This window comes from Pan paniscus, chromosome 10 (assembly GCF_029289425.2).
Source record: "Pan paniscus chromosome 10, NHGRI_mPanPan1-v2.0_pri, whole genome shotgun sequence".
NCBI lineage: Eukaryota > Metazoa > Chordata > Mammalia > Primates > Hominidae > Pan > Pan paniscus.
Window position 1 is genome coordinate 30,033,666 of NC_073259.2, and position 21,140 is coordinate 30,054,805.

General features: G+C 41.9%; 1 protein-coding gene across 2 annotated transcripts in view; it reads left to right on the forward strand.

Annotated features, from left to right (window-relative positions):
- Positions 1 to 21,140, forward strand: part of C10H12orf56 (chromosome 10 C12orf56 homolog) — a 118,996-nt gene that overhangs the window by 57,643 nt on the left and 40,213 nt on the right. For both annotated transcript variants that reach the window (XM_003824806.7, XM_008978444.5), the window contains exons 3-5: positions 1,120 to 1,192; positions 13,158 to 13,566; positions 19,364 to 19,437. In XM_003824806.7, the coding sequence (XP_003824854.2) occupies positions 1,120 to 1,192; positions 13,158 to 13,566; positions 19,364 to 19,437 (556 nt within the window). The remainder of the gene's footprint in view (positions 1 to 1,119; positions 1,193 to 13,157; positions 13,567 to 19,363; positions 19,438 to 21,140) is intronic.

The window sequence follows — 21,140 nt, forward strand, 5'->3', positions numbered from 1 at the left end:
GTTTTTAGTAGAAACTGGGTTTCACCATGTTGGCCAGGCTGGTCTCGAACTCCTGGCCTCCAGTGATCCATCTGCTTCAGCCTCCCAGAGTGCTGTAATTACAAGTGTGAGTCACCGCACCTGGCCAGGGGCACTAAAACTTAAGCATCATTCATTTCATGGAAGGAGCAAAGTCTTTTTTTTCTTCTTCTTCTTTTTTAATTTAAGGATAAGAATCCTCATGGTAACTATAGGAAGAGAGCAATTCTTCAAAAAAGGGAGAGGCTGAAAAGACAGAATAACAGCAGACCACTGTCTTATCCTGCACCTGCTGCTATAACAAAATACCTTAGACTAGGTAATTTATAAACAACAGAAATTTGTTTCTCACAGTTCTGGAGGCTGGAAGTCCAAGATCTAGTCACCAGCAGACTCAGTGTCTGGTGAGGGCTGCCCTCTGCTTCAGAGATGGCAACTTCTTGCTGCATGCTCACATGGCAGGAGGAACAAATCCTATGTCCTCACGTAGTGGGAGGGGCAGTGGGACTAGGGCACTCCCGTCAACCTTTTATAAGGGTACTAATCCCATTTATGAGGGCAGAGCCCTAGTGACTTAATCACTTCCAAAAAGGCCCTACTTTTTAAATTTTATTTTTATTTTTTATTTTTGAGACAGAGTCTTGCTCTGTTACCCAGGCTGGAGTGCAGTGGTGTGATCATAGCTCACTGCATCCTCAACCACCTAGGCTCAAGCAATCCTCCATCCTCAGCCTCCCAGGTAGCTGGGGCTACAGATGCACACCACCACACTCAGCTAATATTTCTATTTTTTGTGGAGATGACATCTCATTATGTTGCCCTGGTTGGTCTTGAACTTGTGAGCTCAAGTGATCCTCCCACTTCAGCCTCCTAAAATGTTGGGATTACAGGTGTGAGCCACCATGCTTGGCCGAGGACATGTTTATGTCAAAGTCAAAGTTCTTTTTGCTCCATCATGCTACCCAGCTTACAATTTTGGACTTACAATTTTTGTGAGGATTTATGAACAGTCATTTAATCAGTACATGAGACTAGGTCTTCTTCATAATCTCAATCAAATTATTTAATTAATGACCAAATAACTATATATTTTTTTTTAAGTCAAGGAAGAAAAGAATGGCCTTGCCTTTTGGAGAAGCAAAGAGTCCAGAAGTCTGAATGAATCTCCTCTCAGGTGAGATTGTTGTTTGGAGTATGTGTTTAACTTGCTAACCAAAACATTTTTACATTGCAACTTGTTTTTCTTATTTTTTTTTCTCTACTAATGGCTTTGGACTGAGTTCTATTAATCTTATATAGGCAATAAGGAAGAAGGTATTTTTGAGAGAACTTTTTCTCAATTCAAATCAGTTAAATAGTATAGTTTTTCTAATTTTCTATATATTACTGAACATATAGATGTCACAATATAGATAAATAATTCATTAAAATTAAATTCAAAGACATCTGTTGAACTCTGGTTCTGCGTAGGGCACTATGTTAGGCCCTATGATGGATACAAAGATGAGTACTCATAAATCCTGTCCTTGAGAAGCTGATTCTAACCAAGATATACAGCATTTGCACAAATAAAGAAAATACACAGTCCACATGCTAAGTGTCCTGAATGAGTCTGAGCAATTTTCAAAGAGATTTAAAGAGGGGACAGATGATATTCAGTTGTGGGGAGAAGTCAAGATGCCTGGTGACAGTTGGTAAAGGAATAGGGCGCCTGGAGATGGGGACACTGCAGTTGGAGGAATAGTGGGAGAGGAGATCCAGGCAGAAAAGAAATGGAACATGTGTTAGTTAGCCCCATGGGATTGAAAATAGGACCTGAAAGTGAAATGGATCCTACACTTTGGAGGGTCTTAAAAGTCCAGATGAAGACTTTACATTTCATTTCACAGGATATGAAAAAACCATGGAAAGTTTTGACCATGAGAATGATATAGAAACCATTACAACAGGTGCTGGAGAGGATGTGGAGAAATAGGAACACTTTTACACTGTTGGTGGAACTGTAAACTAGTTCAACCATTGTGGAAGTCAGTGTGGCAATTCCTCAGGGATCTAGAACTGGAAATACCATTTGACCCAGCCGTCCCATTACTGGGTATATACCCAAAGGACTATAAATCATGCTGCTATAAAGACACATGCACACGTATGTTTATTGCGGCATTATTCATGATAACAAAGACTTGGAACCAACCCAAATGTCCAACAATGATAGACTGGATTAAGAAAATGTGGCACATATACACCATGGAATACTATGCAGCCATAAAAAATGATGAGTTCATGTCCTTTGTAGGGACATGGATGAAATTGGAAATCATCATTCTCAGTAAACTATCGCAAGAACAAAAAACCAAACACCGCATATTCTCACTCATAGGTGGGAATTGAACAATGAGATCACATGGACACAGGAAGGGGAACATCACACTCTGGGGACTGTTGTGGGGTGGGGGGAGGGGGGAGGGATAGCATTGGGAGATATACCTAATGCTAGATGACGAGTTAGTGGGTGCAGCGCACCAGCATGGCACATGTATACATATGTAACTAACCTGCACAATATGCACATGTACCCTAAAACTTAAAGTATAATAATAATAAATAAATAAATAAATAAACCATTACTACAGAAAAATAATCCGACGATTGTGCTTAAAATGGATTGAAGTAGGGAAAGACCTGAGATTGGTGGAAAGTCATTAGAATGTGAACTGAGGTAGTGGTAGCAAGAATAAAGAAAAAGGGACGGATGGAAGAGATATTTCATAGGCAGAATCCACAATACTAACATTTAATTGAAATAGGAGAGATGGAAAGAGAAACTACTGTGGTTTCCAGCTGGGGTGACTGAATAGCAATGCCCTTCAAACAAATAAGGATGTCAGAAGGGATCACGCTCAAGTACTGGTTTAAATAGGTTAAGCTTGAGGTTCTAGTGGGCTCATCTGGTGTATAAGTTCATCCGACAGTTGAAATTTCAGTCTGGAAGGAGGGAAAGAAGTCTGGGTAAATTTAAAAAGGAGAAAAAGGAGTTTCTTTTTTTTTTTTGAGACTGAGTCTCGCTCTGTCACCCAGGCTGGAGTGCAGTGGTGTGATCTCTGCTCACTGCAACCTCTGCCTCCCAGGTTCAAGCGACTTTCCTGCTTCAGCTTCCTGAGTAGCTGGAATCACAGGTGCCCACCACCACCCCTGTCTAATTTTTTGTATTTTTAGTAGAGATGGGGTTTTGCCATGTTGACCGGGCTGATCTCAAACTCTTGACCTCAAGTGATCTGCTCACCTCAGCCTCCCAGTGTTGGGATTACAGTCGTGAGCCACTGCACCTGGACAAAAAAAAAAAGTTGTTTCTTAAGTTGCATAAGTTAAAGTGTGATACTATATATATATATTTTTTTTTTTTTTTTTTTTTTTTGAGGTGGAGTCCTGCACTGTCGCCCAGGCTGGAGTGCAGTGGCTCGATTTTGGCTCACTGCAACCTCCGCCTGCTGGGTTCAAGTGATTCTCCTGCCTCAGTCTCCCGAGTAGCTGGGATTACAGGTGCCCGCCACCATGCCCAGCTAATTTTTTGTATTTTAAGTAGAGATGGAGTTTCACCATGTTGGCCAGGCAGGTCTCGAACTCCTGACCTCATGATTTGTCTGCCTCGGCCTCCCAAAGTGCTTGGATTACAGGCATGAGCCACTGTGTCTGGCCAAAGTGTGATACTGTTACACACTTTCTCTATTTAGATATTAGAAGGAAGAGGGGAGTGTAGGATTCTGGGAGCTGCCACTCAAGGGATATAGAGGCATAGGGAAAATTAATAAAAATTGGATCCTAGAAAGACAGGTCATAGCAAGGGGAAATATCCAGATTAGAAAAGCATTGCAAAATGCTGTTCAGAAAAAGTGAAATCCTAACTGGGGATATTCACAAACCCATGGTGGCCCATGCTGTGTTGCTTAGCTTGCTGGGGAGGGGACTTTTCTCACTGCACTTTCTGTCATTCTCACCCTCTCTCACAGTTTGAACAAGAGGACCTATGAGGTCTCTTCCAAACCTAAATTTCATTATTATTATAACTTTCTTTCTTGCCAAAAAAAAAAAAAAATGGCTTAGGAAGTTTATTTTTCCTAAACACATTACCAACTTGCTTTGTAGAATTTTAACCTTAGGGCCAATTATTCTGGATAAGAAAATTGTTGGACAGTGGCTGCAGTACCTAATATTCTTAAAGGTGCTTAAGTAAGTTCAAGGTTAAGGAGTTCATGTGTTCCTGTCAGAGTTCTCAAGGCTTTGGAGGTTTTGATTACATTTGAAGCCAAACATCAAAAAAACTAAGATAGAATTGTCTAATGTGTTCTATTTAGCATGGCAAACCATAGCTTAAAATGCGCATTGAGACCCCTTTAAAATGCTGGCATTGGAGAAGGAACCAACAGCCTGTGTAGCTAAATTCCTTTCACCAGATTTCTCAAGGGGTGCTACTGGCATTTGTGTGGTACCATTTGTACTTGTGCAGAATGGGGCCACACATTGTGAAACTTCATCTTCCCTGGCTTTTGTCCACTAAGTGCCAATAATGCTCCCCATTTATTGTGGCAACTAAGAAACACCACTACACATTTTCTTTTTTAAAAATTTTATTTTATTTATGTTAAGTTCTGAGATACATATGCAGGACGTGCAGATTTGTTACATAGGTAAATATGAGCCATGGTTACCATGCATTGTCATGGAACTACCCTGGCTACTTCCAGCTCTCAACACACTTGTCAAATGGTCAAGATTTGTTTCCATTTCTCCCATTCTGTGCTCTTTCTCCCTTCTCTGTGCTGTCCTCTCTCTAGCCTTCCCTGGTATCTCAGTCTGTTTTCTGTTGCATATCACAGAATACCTGAAACTGGCTAATTTATAAGGAAAAAAATGTATTTCTTATAGTTATGGAGGCTGAGAAGGCCAAGGTCAAGGAGTTGTATCTGCTGAGAGCGTTCTTGCTGGTGGGGACACTCAGCGGAGTTCCTAGGCTGTGCAGGACATCACATGGCAAGAGGACTGGGCATGCAAGCTCAAGTCTGTCTTCCTCTTCTTATAAAGCCAGTTCCATTCCCATGATAACACATTAACATATTAACCCACTTATCCATGAATTGATTAATCCATTTATGAGGGCAGAGCCCTCACTACCCAGTCACCTCTTAAAGGTCTCACCTCTCAATACTGCCATACTGGGGATTAAATTTCAATGTAAGTTTTGGAGGGGACAAATATTCAAACCATACCACCTAGCAAGTATCCTTGTTCTTCCTGTAAATTTTATGTTTGGGTTTTTACTGATACCACATTGTGATAATTTCTTTCTTTCTTTTTTTTTTTTGAGACAGAGTCTAGCTCCGTCGCCCAGGCTGGAATGCAGTGGCTCAATCTTGGCTCACTGCAACCTCCGCCTCCTGGGTTCCCTAAGTGATTCTTCTGCCTTAGCCTCCTGAGTAACTGAGATTGCAGGTACCCGCCACCACACCCAGCTAATTTTTTTGTCTTTTTAGTAGGGACAGGGTTTCACCATGTTTGTCAGGCTGGTCTCGAACTCCCAGTCTTGTAATCCACTCACCTCGGCTGGCGGTGGTCCCAAGTACTGGGATTATAGGCGTGAGCCACTGTGCCCAGAACATTGTGATAATTTAATGATACAGATTTAAAATGGTTATTCCTTTGGTGGGATTTCCATTTTAGCAGGCATGAAAGCCAGCAGCTCCAGGAAAGAAGTTCTATTTGTAGAATTTTGTTGTAACAGCTTTACTGAGGTATGATTGACACACAATAAACTGTGCATGTATGTTTTATCATATATATCTCCCCATGAAACCATTACCACAATCAGTATGTACCACCCCCCTCCTCTCTACCCTGTGCCCTGGAGACTTTTTCAAGGCAGTAAACTGGGACAATCATTAGGTCTCACCTTGATTATTTCCCATCTACCAGGGCTCATTGTCTTTTATTGCCTGGTGTCTAGTGTCTTGAAATCTATTTTTGCATATATTTTGTCCAATTTTTGGTTGTTTCAGGTAGAAGGGTATACATGGTCCCTATTACTCCATCTTGGCTAGAGGCAGAAAAAAACTAGTAGAATTTTAGGTTTACACCCATATATATAGAAGAGGATTTGGACTGGTGTTAGATCCTTCCTGGAGTCAGTGATGGTCCTGGAATTTCTATAAAAAAGATCTTTGGGGCAGCAATAGGGGAGATTAGGGAATTCATTTACCTAGACTGTATGTTTATGTGGGGTAGATTGAAATTCTTTTTTCCTTAGCAGGCACAGATACATTGTTTTTATGTGGCATAGATATTTATTTGTGGTGGCTCACTCAGGGGAAGACTATTGGAGATGCTAGGGAGTTGGGGCACTCAAGTCTCCCCTTCTTTTGGCTTCTGCCTTTGGGAGCCTGCTGTTTCAGGCCAACTTGTCAATTTCAGTTCCACTCTATATTAATGAAGATAATCCCAAAGCTCAGAAGGACCTAGATTATCAAAGATTCATGTATGTGTACTATTCTGCCTTTTACAAAAAGATAAAACCACACACTTTTAGAGAAGTCAATTGAATATGAGATCTCATTTTCCCCCAGTAGTCCTTCTGTGTAAAGTTAAATAGACTGTAGGGGCTTGAATTTATTTATCAGAAAGTTAGAATCTGGGACACTCATTGCTGCTGCTTCTTTTCTTCTTCTTCTTCTTCTTTTCTTTTCTTTTCTTTTTTTTTTTTTTTAGACAGGGTCTTGCTCTGTTGCCTGGGCCAAGTACAGTGGTGTGATTATGGCTCACTAAAGCCTCGACCTCCTAGGTAGCTGGGATTACAGGCATGCCCAGCTCCACTGCTGCTGCTTAATGTGGTGTTACTGCTTTGAGATTAGTCTACACTAACACATGCTGACTGGGCAATGTGAGGACTTAGCCTAGTTCTTCTGGGGTGTGGAAATAAAGCTGACCTGGAATAATGGCAAAAGTCCATGTTTATTTCAATCTTGGTCATGTATAAGAATCTCCCAAGGGCTCGTGGAGAGTACAGACTCCTAGTCTCTACTCCAGGCTATGGAATCCTCAGCTTTAGGGACAGTGTTCAGTTGTCTGTTTTTGGTAGCTACCTAGATGATTCTGTTAGCTAGCTACCAAGGTTTGAGAATTGCTGGCCTAAATAATCTACAATGACATCAATCTTCCCCTGGATTATTGGAACTCCTGAGTTCATAATATGTCTCTAACTCACCCATCAACTTCTATCTCCACTGCCAAAACTCCATTATCATCTCTCATCACTTCTGCAACACCTCTAACTATGCTCTCCACCTCCATTCTCAGTACCTGTCTGCCTCTGCCTGAATCCATTATCCACCTTAAAGCCAAAATGATACTTTCCAAATGTCCCTTTCTTGCTTAAAACCTTTCAGTGGTATTCCATTGCACAGCAAATAAACCTTTTACCACGTCTAGACATCCCTGCAAGAACTGGCCGTTGCCTACCGCTCCAGCTTCACTTCTTACTTCTCTTGTTCATCTCAATAGTTGGAGCACTGCAAACTCTTTCCAGCTCAGACCTTTGAACTTCTTACCCCTCTTAACATTGCTTTTCACATGGCTCACTCTTTCTCATCCTTCAGATCTTAGCTTAAATGTCCTCATCCCAGAGAGTTCTTGCTTGATCACCTAGTTTGAAGTATGCCACCCGTCAACAAACACACACAAGTTTTCTTTATCAGACTGCTTTGTTGATTTCAATTGTACTTTCGTAAGTTATAACTACATGTTCATTGCTTATTGTCTGTCTTCCCACTAGACTGCAAGCTCCATGAGAGCTGGGACCTAGATATTCTTGTGCACTGATATATTTCTAGTGTTGGCCCAGTGCTTGGTACATACTAGGTGCTTAATATTTGTTGAATGAATAATCATATTCTTTACAACCTAGCCTGGCTTGCAGTAATATTGGCTTGTGGGAGTGTGATTTGCTCTAAATCCATGTAATAATAAACCATGTTTGGACAGAGTTGATGTATTTCCATTATTGCCCTGAAGAATGTGACTTATGAGCTTCTGCGGGGAGGGCTCTGCCTTGTAGCAGGGCACTGAGTGAAATTCTTAACATGGTCTTTGTAATTGGAAGGAGTGAGGGAGGGGCAGTTCTAGGAATAGGCATCCACATGCTCCCATAGTCAAGTCTTCATTTCAGCATGTAATTCCCCACATTTCTGGGATACTTTGAGAGTTCCATTGTTTTTCTCCAATTTAGAAAAATAAAAGAGGTTTTTAGTTAATGTTTGCAGCTGGGCATGATGGCTCACGCCTGTAATACCAGCACTTTGGGAGGCCAAGGTGGGTAGATTGTTTGAGCCCAGGAGTTTCAGACCAGCCTGGGCAACATGGTGAAACCCCATCTCTTAAACAAACAAACAAAAAAGCAAAAATTAGCTGGGCTGGTGGCATGTCCCTCTAGTCCAAGCTACTCACACCACTGCATTCCAGCCTGGGTGACAGAGTAAGACCCTGTCTTGGCAAAAAAAAAAAAAAAAAGTAAATGTTTGCAGTAGTTGTTTTAGGTTACTGTGGAGGTTAAAACTCTGTTAAAAGTGACAGAAATGCATTTTAGGTTTAAAAAGGGAATTTATTGGAATTACTGCGTCAACTCATGAAATTCAGTATTCATTCAACAGATATATTTAGAAATGGAAATATATAAAGATATAGATACAGACAGAGATCTCTCTGTCAGTCTAATCTGGCATATTCGAATTGCTGGGCTCTGTGTTCTATTTTAAATTTATGAATACAATGGTGAGCAAACTCAGTAAAGCTTAGAAATGGAATCCTGGGAACGTAGGAATGGTAAGAATGGAATTTAGACACAGCTGGAACTGGGGGCTTGAGTGTCCCAGGACTCAGTCCCTGTCTCCTCCTCTGATGTTTGTGTGTCAATTGCATCTTCTCTCCCTGAACACCACATCCTCCATGGGGCAGCACACGAGTCACTGACTGTCTTAAATTCACATTTTACAGCTTCCACCACCAGACAAAGGCTAAGTCACACACTTACTTGTATTGAATTTTTAAATCCTGAAGAAAGTCTCTGATTGCCCAGCTTGAATAAATGACACACTGCTGAAAAATATTCACCACAGCCGACAAATCAGGGTCTTTAAAAACATGGCAGCTTCTGTGTGCTCTGTTTGTAGAGGAGAGGAGTAGTTTCCAAAAAAAGAGGGTGAAGAGGGAGCTGGGTCTACTGTCCCATAGTTTTTTAGCACTGTCATCTCCATAATTAAACATTTGAGTTAGAAGCCTAAACAAAAGGCAGGGTGGGATAGAAAACACTAAGTAGAGGACTAAAGGATGTTATCATGTACAGAGATTTGAAACACCTCCTAGCTGCCATGTTTTAGGCCTAATGATGAGAAGCTGCAGGCCACAAGAAGGATGTTGTTATCAGAAATGGGGCCTCGCTATATTGGCCAGGTTGGTCTTGAACTCCTGGGCCTCAAGTGATCCTCCCACCTCGGCCTCCCAAAGTGCTGGGATTACAGGCATGAGCCACTATGCCTGGCTCAACCAAAGACTTTAAGGCAACTATTATAACCATGCTCTAAGAAGTCAGTATGAACCCCTTTGAAGCAAATGGAAAGACAGAAAGTCTCAGCAGAGAAATAGAAGACATAAAAAAGGGACCAAATGGAAAGTTTAGAATGAAAAACATACTATAATAACTGAAATTTTAAAAATTCACTGAATGGCTCAATAGCTGGAATGGAGATGACAGAGGAAAGTCACTGAATTTGAAGATAGATGAATAGAAATTATCTAGTCCGAACAAAAGAGAATAAAGATTGAAGGAAAAGACAAACAGAATCTCAGGGTACTGTGTGGCAGTATAAAAAGATCTAGTATTCATGTCTTCAGAGTCTTAGAAGGAGAGGAGAAAAAGTATAGTGCAGAAAAATAGCCAGGCACAATGGCTCATGCCTGTAATCCTAGCACTTTGGGAGGCCTAGGCAAGAGGATCGCTTGAGCCCAGGTGTTCAAAACCAGCATGGGTAACATAGTGAGACTCTGTCTCTAAAAATAATAATAATAATAATAAATTAAATAAATGTAAAAAAAAATTAATGAAAAGAAAAAGTATTTGGAGGAATAATGACAGAAAATTCTCCAAATTTGGTAAAAGATATACACTTACAGGTTCAAGAAACTCAGTGAACCCCCAAAAAGATAAACTCAAAAAAATTCCACACCCAAACACATCATGATCAAACTGCTGAAAATAATAAAGGAAATTAAAAGATACTTAGAACTTAATGCCAATACATACCAAAGTGCATGCAACTGAGCTAAAGCAGACTTTAGAGGTCTGCTCTAAAGCTGTATTTACAGCTTTTACTGTATTCACCAAGAAATAAGAGAGTTTAAAAAAATAAATGAGTTAAACATTCCACTTAAGAAATTGTAGGCTGGGGCAGGGTGCAGTGGCTCACACCTGTAATCCTAGCACTTTGGGAGGCTGAGACAGGTGGATTGCTTGAACCCAGGAGTTTGAGACCAGCCCTGGCAACATAGTGAGACCCCATCTCTACAAAAAATTTTTAAGTTTGTAAAAATAAAAGAGAGATTTCAAGCTGGGAACAGTGTCTCATGCCTGTAACCCCAGCAATATGGGAGACTGAGGCAGGAGGATCACTTGAGGGCAGGAGTTTAAGACCAGCCTGGGCAATGTAGTGAGACCCCCATCTCTACAAAACAAAGTAGTTTTCCACTATCATGGAGGTTCTAATCTTATGGGAGAGAGAAGATAACTTAATGTAAAAGATAAACTTCCCCCCAAAATTATTGAAATAAAAAAAAGATAAACCATCAACTGAAGGCAATATAGGGTAATAGTAATAGCTTGCACATATTGTTTCCAGTTTTGCAAACTCATTGCATGTATCCTCACATAAACCTTATGAGATGGGTACTATTATTGTGTCTATTTTAAAATTAGGAAATGAAGTCCTAGGTCCACTAAGATGTCAAAAGACAAAATAAGCATAGATTTAGTTTTATTTGTGATTCTAGAAGTGGGAGAAGTGGTCTGAAAAGCTGAGCAGAGGAGGTTGACTTTATAGGCAGAGAAAGGCTGAAGTAAGCTGAAATGAGACACAAATTGGATTGCTTGTTTCAAAGTTACTGTTCTTATGGGGTTAAAACAGAGGACACTACTTCATTATTGACTGAGGTTGAGTGGAATCTGTTCTTCTGGAAAACTGGTCAGTTTCCAAGTTCAGTTTGATTACTGGTACTAAGCACAAGGGACTCCCTTCTGTTTTGGTCCGTTCTGCTGGGGCCTCATGCAGGAGGCTAGCTGAAAACAATGGCCTCTCATAAACTTTGTTTAACAAAGGTCACATAACCATTAAGTGGCAGAGCCAGGATTGGAATTTAGGTCTCACCATACTCTGCAACTTCTTAGTTTCTCCAACTTGTTTTCGTGTGCAGCAAAGTAAAGAAAGGTCATGGTGAGCTGGAGAGAATAGGGAAAGTAAAGGACACAGCATTGATTCTGAAAAAAGTGCTGATGCTATTGGGAAAATCAGAAGAGTATTAGCAGGAGGGGAATTAAAGAAAACATCATTTAAAAAATCTCAGGCCAGGCACAGTGGCACAGGCCTGTAATCCCAGCACTTTGGGAGGTGGAGGCAGAGGTGGGCAGATCACTTGAGCCCAGGAGTTTGAGACCAGCCTGGGCAACATAGTGACTTCCCATTGTCACCGGGTGTCCTTGCTCCCAGAGCTTCCAAGATGGTGGCAGGCTGCTTCCAAGATGGCGGCAAGCCTTGTGTTCTCTGACCTGGGGTTCTTGGCCTCATGGATTCCAAGGAATGGAATCTCGGGCTATGTGGTGAGTGTTATAGCTCTATTAGAAGCCGTGGGTCACGGAAGAGAACCACGTAACCCAGTAACTAGTGTTCAGCTCGATTAGGACGAACCCAGGCACTTAGCCGTGCAGGAACAATGGCAAGCCTTTAGCCCGTTCGGGAGCGGCACTGGGCGTCTCACTGGATCAGGAGCACAGCGGACACCCTGCCGGATCCGGAGGGATGGAAGTCAGCGGCGGGTCTGCCAAGGCGGCAAACAGGAGTGGTGGACGGTGAGCGAAAGCTCAGCTCGAGCCGTAACAGACACAGACACAAAGAGAGTGCAGTTGCAAGATTTAATAGAGTGAAAACAGAGCTCCCATAAAAGGGAGGGGACCCAAAGAGGGTAGCTGTTGCTGGCTCAAATGCCTGGGTTTATATCCCGATCATTGTCCCTCCCACTGTGCTCTCAGGCGATAGATGATTGGCTATTTCTTTACCTCCTGTTTTTGCCTAATTAGCATTTTAATGAGCTCTCTTTACTACTGATCGGTTGGGTGTGAGCTAAGTTGCAAGCTTAGCTTGTTTAAAGGTGGAAGTGGTCACCTTCCCAGCTAGGCTTAGGGATTCTTAGTCGGCCTAGGAAATCCAGCTAGTCCTGTGTCTCACCATCACTACAAAAAAATACAAAAATTAGCTGGGCATAGTGGCACATGCCTGTAGTCCCAGCTACTCAGGAGGCTGAGGTGGGAGGATCACTTGAGCCTGGGAGGTGGAGGTTACAGACAGCCCAGATGGCACCACTGTACTCCAACCTGGGTGACAGAGTGAGACCCTGTCTCAAACAAACAAACAAACAAAACCCCTGTCTTCATATCCCTATTTGAATTGTTTTTTCTTTATAGGATCCATTAGCAATGTGCAATTAAAGGATAATCAAGTTTCAAAACTTAAAAAGTCCTTTCAGTGGAAATATCAGGGCTCCATGAAGGACAGGCACAATGCTTTCAATATATACAGTGCTTCATTCTGTGAAATAAAATGTATTTCCGAAATACAGTTTATTTCTGAAAACAGAAAAGTATACTAAAAGATTGCAGTATCAAATCTCCTCTAGTCAATGGGTTATTACCAGCGAGGTTCAATGACTTCCTTGTTTTAACAAACATTCCTTTTGTGAGAAAACATTTGTGTTCAGTCTTAAACTACCGGTTCTCTTTGTTGCTTACTGTGAAATTCTGCATGTCATGTTTAACACTAAATTCTACCTGACAGGGACCAGCAGGAAAGCAGTACACCATCCAAGGACTCAACTCTCTGTCCTCGTCCAGGCCTCAAAAAGCTGTCCCTTCATGGCCAAGGTGCCTTTCGACCCCTACCTTCCCCCTCCAGGAGGAGCTCTCAGTCTGCACCAACAACTGGCAAGGCTGTCAGCGAGCCATCTTGCACAACAAACACAAAAGAACCCCAGGGACTTCCAGATCACAACAACTCCATAAGTGAAATTCCTTTCAAGTGCAATGGGAACGGAAATGAGTTTTACTTAGGAAATTCCCTCCTAGATTCCCCTTCACAGAGCAACTCAAATTTAGAGAAAAAGGAGTCAGAACTTCATTTGTATGTTATTTCCACAACCTCATCAATATTTCTGCACTTAAAAAGTTCATGGAACAATTATATTATAGTAAGTGTCCTCCTAAGTTAACCTTAACCTGAATTTTTATATTTTTATGTTTTAGAGCAAACAAGCCCTCCTCCCTCCTTTACCTCCCATTTTGGAAATTTAGCCTTGGAATTTAATAATATTGTGAAAAACAAAATGTACTGAACAATTAAGGAGATGATTTTATTTAGGCGATTGCAATAGGGAAAAATGCTCATTAATGAGCAGTTTCTGGACGGGCATGGTGGCTCATTCCTGTAATCCCAGCACTTTGGGAGGCCGAGGTGGACGGATCACTTGAGGTCAGAAATTCGAGACCAGCCTGGCCAAGATGGTGAAACCCTTGTTGCTACTAAAAAATACAAAAATTAGCTGGATGTGGTGGTGCGCGCCTGTAATCCCAGCTATTTGGGAGGCTGAGGCATGAGAATCAATTAAACTCCAGAGGCGGAGTTTAATTGCAGTGAGCTGAGATTGCACCACTGCACTCCAGGGCGACAGAGGAAGACTCCATCTCAAAACAAACAAACAAACAAAAAAACACCTGGGGTTTTGTAGAGGGAGGTAAGGTGAGTCATGGAAGTCATGAAGAAGGAGGGAGACAGGTCTTATCCTGGAATATGTGTGAGCAGGTGGTCTTTTGCAGTTGCTGGGGTGACAGAGACCTCAGGTAAGGTTCAACGTTATCAGTATGATTCTGTGTTGCTTAGCTGTGCTATTGAAAGTGGGTTGATGGGGGAGACCTTGTTATAGGATCAGATAAATTTGTCTAGAAATCACTAGGTTAAGTCCTTATTTTATAAATGAGGAAACTGAAACACAATCTTTTCTTTTTTCTTTTGAGATGGAGTTTCGCTCTTGTCACCCAGGCTGGAGTGCAGTGGTGTGATCTCGGCTCACTGCAACCTCTACCTCCTGGGTTCAAGCAATTCTCCTGCCTCAGCCTCCTGAGTAGCTGGGATTACAGTTGCCCACCACCACGCCCGGCTAATTTTTGTATTTTTGGTAGAGACAGGGTTTTGCCATGTTGGGCAGGCTGGTCTCGAACTCCTGACCTCAGGTCATCCGCCCACCTCGGCCTCCCAAAGGCTGGGATTACAGGCGTGAGCCACCACGCCTGGCCGAAACACAAAATTTTTAAGTGATTTACTCAAGATTATATAACTTTAGGGACAGAGTCAGAACTCCCATTTAGGGACCTTTTTGTTAGAATTCATTTAAAAAATAAGTAATTATTAAAAGAGTAATACAATCCCTTTATCTTCAGTAGTACATAATTTTTATTATTGATCTTTCAACATAATAATAATAATTATAAAGGGCTATTTCAGATAGAAGAAACTAGGAAGCCAGGGTTTTATAAACGGCTAAAAATTATGAAAGATTACAGGACAACCCTTAATTTTTTTCTCATACCACTGTTTGGAAGACTTCAAACATTTAAAATTCCTTTCTAAATTTTTAAATGGCTTTCTTTAAATTAAAAATGTAAACAAATTACAAATAGAGGAAAACTCTGGTGTATTAAAAAAAGATCTCATATATTCTAATAGAAAAGCCAAAACTTACCTGACTTTAAAAAATCTATGTGAATACTTCAAAATAACTGTTTATGCTTCCCTGAATTGCCCAGCTTCAGGTTTTAGCAATACTTTTAAATTATGCAGCAGATGCATGGTTGGAGCATTCAGATTGGCGGACTCATTACCTGCTAAGCTATAAATAGTCTATGCAATAACAATAACTAATATCTATTGTTAATTTCCTACTAGAAAATAACAATAGAACAGAGCCTGATGCTTCATGGATATTAACTTATTTAATTTTTACAACAACCCTATGAGGTAAGACTGTTATTCCCATTTTATAGATGAGGAAATTGAGGCACAGAGAAATTAAATGATATGTGCAAAGTCACATAGCTAGTGTAGAGCTGGGATTTGAATCTAGGTAGTCTGATTTTTTTTTCTATGACCATTGAAATAAATGTGGGTGGAGGAAGACTATCTTTATGAGTTGGTAGATACTATCATTGAAAATAACGTTCTCTTAGCCAGGTGTGGTGTAGTAGCACCTATAGTAGTAGTTACTCCAGAGGCTGAGACAGGAGGATCGTTTGAGCCCAGGAGTTAGAAGCTCTGCTCCACACTACTGCACTCCATCCTGGGCAATAAGCAAGACTCCATCTCTAAAATAAAAAGTAAGGGCAGGCGTGGTGCCTCATGCCCATAATCCCAGCACTTTCGGAGGCTGAAGTGGGTGGATCACCTGAGCTCAGGAATTAGAGACCAGCCTGGACAACAGAGATGGGTGAAATCCCATCTCTACAAAAAATACAAAAAAATTAGCCAGGAACATGGCCTGCATGTACTCGGGAGGCTGAGATGAGGATTACTTAAGCCTGGGAGGCGGAGGTTGCAGTGAGCCAAGATTGTGCCACTTGCACTCCAGCCTGTGTAATACAGTGAGACTCTGTCTGAAAAAATATATATAAAATAAAATTTAAAAAATGAATAAGTTTAAAAAATTACAATAATGTTCTATCTCTTCCTTGAAAGATGGAAAATGAATAACCAAATATTTCACACGTAAGTGAGAAATCGGGTTAGAATTCATTCTACTAACAATAAGCTACTAGTTCAATATAAACACTTTTTTTTTTTTTTTGAGATGGAGTTTCGCTCTTGTTGCCCAGGCTGGCTTGCAATGGTGCGATCTTGGCTCACTGCAACCTCTGCCTCCCGGGTTCAATTGATTCTCCTGCCTCAGCCTCTCGAGTAGCTGGGATTACAAGCATGTGCCACCGTCCTCTTCTAATTTTTGTATTTTAGTAGAGACAGGGTTTCGCCATGTTGGCCAGGCTGTTCTTGAACTCCTGACCTCAGGTGATCTGCCTGCCTCGGCCTCCCAAAGTGCTAGGATTACAGGGGTGAGCCACTGTGCCCGGCCACATTAGACATTTTAACTTTCTCTGTACTTTTAGATAAAATTAACCCAAACCATCTAATTAGAAATTATCAGCACTCATCCTGATTTTAAGAGTTTCCAAAGAGTTGAGCCTCCTTCAGTAATCCATTTTATATGTAACTTTCACCAAAAATAGTTACACGTAGGTTGTTTAGCGCCTTAAATTCTGTAAAGATGAAATGTGGTAATTCCTTGCCTTGTATACATTGTGAAGATAGCTGCTACAAAGCTAAATATGGGATACCCCAAATTAAAATTCTGGATTTAAGGAAAACGTAAATATTTGGAGAGGGAAGAAAGGCTGCTTTAAAAAAAAAACAAACGTAGAACAATGACAAAAGTAGTAAGAAAAAGCACATATCTCCCTTGCCACCATCCACCCACTACACCACTCTGATATTAAGCACAAGACAGGTTGGGTGGCTGAGGCAGGTGGATCACCTGAGGTCAGGAGTTTGAGACCAGCCCGGCCAACATGGTGAAACCCCGTCTCTACTAATAATACAAAAATTAGCTGGCTGTGGTGGTGGGCGCCTGTAATTCCAGTTACTCAGGAAGCTGAGGCAGGAGAATTGCTTGAACCTGGGAGACGGAGGTTGCAGTTAGCCAAGATCGTGCCATTGCACTCCAGCCTGGGCAACAAGAGCTAAACTCCGTCTCAAAAAAAAAAAAAAAAAAAGCTGGCCGGATGCGGTGGCTCACTCCTGTGATCCCAGCACTTTGGGAGGCCGAGGCGGGCAGATCACGAGGTCAGGAGATCGAGATCTTCCTGGCTAACACGGTGAAACCCCGTCTCTACTAAAAAATAGAAAAAATTAGCCGGGCGTGGTGGCGGGCGCCTATAGTCCCAGCTACTCGGGAGACAGAGGCAGGAGAATCGCTTGAACCTGGGAGGCGGATGTTGCCGTGAGCCGAGATCGCGCTACTGCACTCCAGACTGACAGAGCGAGACTCCGTCTCAAAAAAAAAAAGAAGCTTGTCTGCAGTGTCAAATCAACAACATTTGAGAAATTCCTTCTGACCTGTCTTCAGCCTCAACATAAATAAAAGATTATTTAGAGAAATTGCTGAACACTGTATGACTATTTTGAGGACCCAGAATAAATGAGAAATGGCAACACTAAAGGTTTAAGGAAAAATAACTCCATTAATAAGGAAATAGTTAACAAAAGTGTTGTATATCTATGCTATGGAATACTAAATAATCATTAAAAGAATTGATATTGGTTGGATGCAGTGGCTTATGCCTGTAATCCTAGCACTTTGGGAGGTTCAGAGGGGAGGATCGCTTGAGGCCAGGAGTTCAAGACCAGCCTGGTCAACATAGCAAGACGCCATCACTACTAAAAAATAAAAAGTCAAAAATTGGCCTGGCAAGGTAGAACATGTCTGTAGTCCTAGCTATTCAGGAGGCTGAGGCAGGAGGACTGCTTGAGCTCAGGAGTTTGAGGCTGCAGTGAGGTATGATCATGCCACTGTACTCCAACCTGGGTGACAGAGTGAGACCCTGTCTCATAAGAAAAAAAAAAAAATTGAAGTAAATCGGTAAATCTTTTTTTTTTTTTTTTTTTGAGACAGAGTTTTGCTCTTGTTGCCCAGGCTGGAGTGCAATGGTGTGATCTTGGCTCACGGCAACCTCTGCCTCCCAGGTTCAAGCGATTCTCCTGCCTCAGCCTCCCGAGTAGCTGGGATTACAGGCATGTGCCACCATGCCTGGCTAATTTTTGTATTATTAGTAGAGATGGGGTTTCACCATGTTGGCCAGGCTTGTCTCGAACTCCTGACCTCGTGATCCGCCCACCTTGGCCTCCCAAAATGCTGGAATTACAGGTGTGAGCCACTGGGCCGGGCTGTAAATCGGTAAATCTATATACACAGACATGAAAAACCATCCACCATATATTAAGTTAAATCAAGTTCCAGATTAATATATGCGATATAATTTAGGATTAAATATATATTATAAAAATATATAAATACTATAAATTTATGTGTTTATAATTCATATGTCTTTATATGCCTGGAAGGACCTAAACCAAACAGATGATAGATACTTTTAAAAATTTTAGACACAAGGTCTTGCTCTGTTGCCCAGGCTGGAGTGTAGTGGCACAATCATAGCTCACTGCAGCCTCCAACTCCTGGACTCTTTCGATCCACCTGCCTCAGCCTCCGAAGTAGCTGAGACTACAGGTACAAGCCATGGTACCTGGCTTCATGATCAGACACTTTGCATAGTGGGATGGAAGGGGTAGGGAAAAACAGAGAATTTTATATTTTACTTTATCTAAACTGTGTGATTTTGATAAATAATTTCTTTCTTTCTTTTTTTTTTTTTTTTGAGACAGAGTCTCGCTCTGTTGCAGAGGCTGGAGTGCAGTGGTGTGATCTCTGCTCACTGCAAGCTCCGCCCCCCGGGTTCATGCCATTCTCCTGCCTCAGCCTCCCGAGTAGCTGGGACTACAGGCAACTGCCACCATGCCCGGCTAATTTTTTTTTGTATTTTTAGTAGAGATGGGGTTTCACAGTGTTAGCCAGGATGGTCTCAATCTCCTGACCTCGTGATCTGCCTGCCTCGGCCTCCCAAAGTGCTGGGATTACAGGCATGAGCCACCGCACCCGGCCTAAATAATTTCATTTTATAATGAGCAAGTGTTATATTTAAAACTTTTTAAAAACTGGATAAGAAAAAAATTCCCTGTGGTATTACTAAACACTAGAATGAGTTTTATAAACAAATCGTGTACTATAGGAGGGCTTAAAGAATAGATACATAACATTGACTAAAGGTAGGGGGAATTGATCTTCAGTAAATAAAAATTCTAACAATTTCTACTTTTTCCTTTTTCAGAAAGCTACTCTTTTACAAGATCCCTTCTATGCTAGTGAGTTCAGTCCTGCTATTGGAAGTCAAAAGCCATATAGGTAAGAAGTGATGATGTATGATAGAGTTGCATGGGGGATTTTTCTCTCCTCTTTGCCTCTCCTTATTTTGAAACTGAGTCTCACTCTGTTTCCCAGGCTGGAGTGCAGGGGCACAGTCTTGGCTCACTGCAACCTCTACCTCCTGGGCTCAAGAGATTCTCCTACCTCAGCCTCCTAAGTAGCTAGTACTCCAGGCGCCCGCCACCAAACCTGGCTAATTTTTGTATTTTTTAGTGGAGACAGGAGTTTCGCCATGTTGGCCAGGTCGGTTAGATTGGACTGACCTCAGGTGATCCTCCTGCCTTGGCCTCCCAAAGTGCTGGGATTGCATGTGCGAGCCACCGCGCCCGGCCCTCTTTGCCTCCCCTAACTCTGTGTTGTATGTGTGGCTATCACAGCTATACCTTTACCTCATCTGCCTGCCCTGACGGTTAAGTCTGCAAACACAGGTATCCACTGGACATCTTTTGTATGTCTCATAGGAACGTTAAAGTCAACATATTAAAAGAGAACTCAGCATCTTCCCTCTGCAACCTGACTTTCCTCTTGTGCTTCCTAACACAGGGAATGATGTCATTATCCCTAGATCATCTAAGCCAGAGTCCTAGAAATCACCCTTGCCTCCTCTCTCCCCTTCATCATTTCCAGCATCCAGCCAGTCATCGCATGCCTTATTTATTGCGCCTTTACTATCTCTGGATAACATCCACTTCTTTCCATGGTCACTCGCTCATGCCCAGTTATCTCAGTTCTGAGCTCCTACAGTGTTTTCCTAGCTGGTCTCTCTGCCTTCACTCTTGCTCCTCTCCAGCCCATTCTCCATTACAACAGAGGAATCTTTCGGAAGCACAAATCTGATCATGTAATTCCTCCCGGGAAGCCTTTGAATGGCTTCCCATTGCCCTTAGGTGAAAGTCTAAACAGCGTACAAAAAATATGTATGACATCTCTTTTTATTTTTCTGTCCTCAAGCATTGTGTCCATCCTCACTCTTGCCCTAAGCTCCTGCTCCAAATGAACTTCTCACAATTCTCAGGAAGCTCCCTGTTCTCTTCCCTCTGGGGCCTATCATGATGGCCCCTCTTCTGGAACACTACTGTACTCTTCTTCCTCTTCCTGAATAACTTCAACTCATCAAGTCTCAGCTTATTTATCATTTTCTCTAAAAATCTTTCTTGACACTCCAGAACTAAGTTAGAAGGGACTCCTCCATAACATCCTGTGTTCACACTTTTTTTTTCTTTCTGTTTTTGTTTTTTTTTTTTTTGAGACAAAGTCTTGCTCTGTCGCCCAGGCTGGAATGCAGTGGAGCGATCTTGGCTCACTGTAACCTCTGCCTCCCAGGTTCAAGCAGTTCCCCTGCATCAGCCTCCCGAGTAGCCATGCCCAGCTAATTTTTTTATTTTTAGTAGAGACTGGGTTTCACCATGTTGGCCAGGCTGGTCTCAAACTCCTGACCTTGTGATCCTCTCCCCTCAGCCTCCCAAAGTGCTGGGATTACAGGCATGAGCCACCACGCCTGGCAATAGCAAAGACTTGGAACCAACCCAAATGTCCAACAATGATAGACTGGATTAAGAAAATGTGGCACATATACACCATGGAATACTATGCAGCCATAAAAAATGATGAGTTCATGTCCTTTGTAGGGACATGGATGAAGCTGGAAACCATCATTCTGAGCAAACTATCGCAGGGACGAG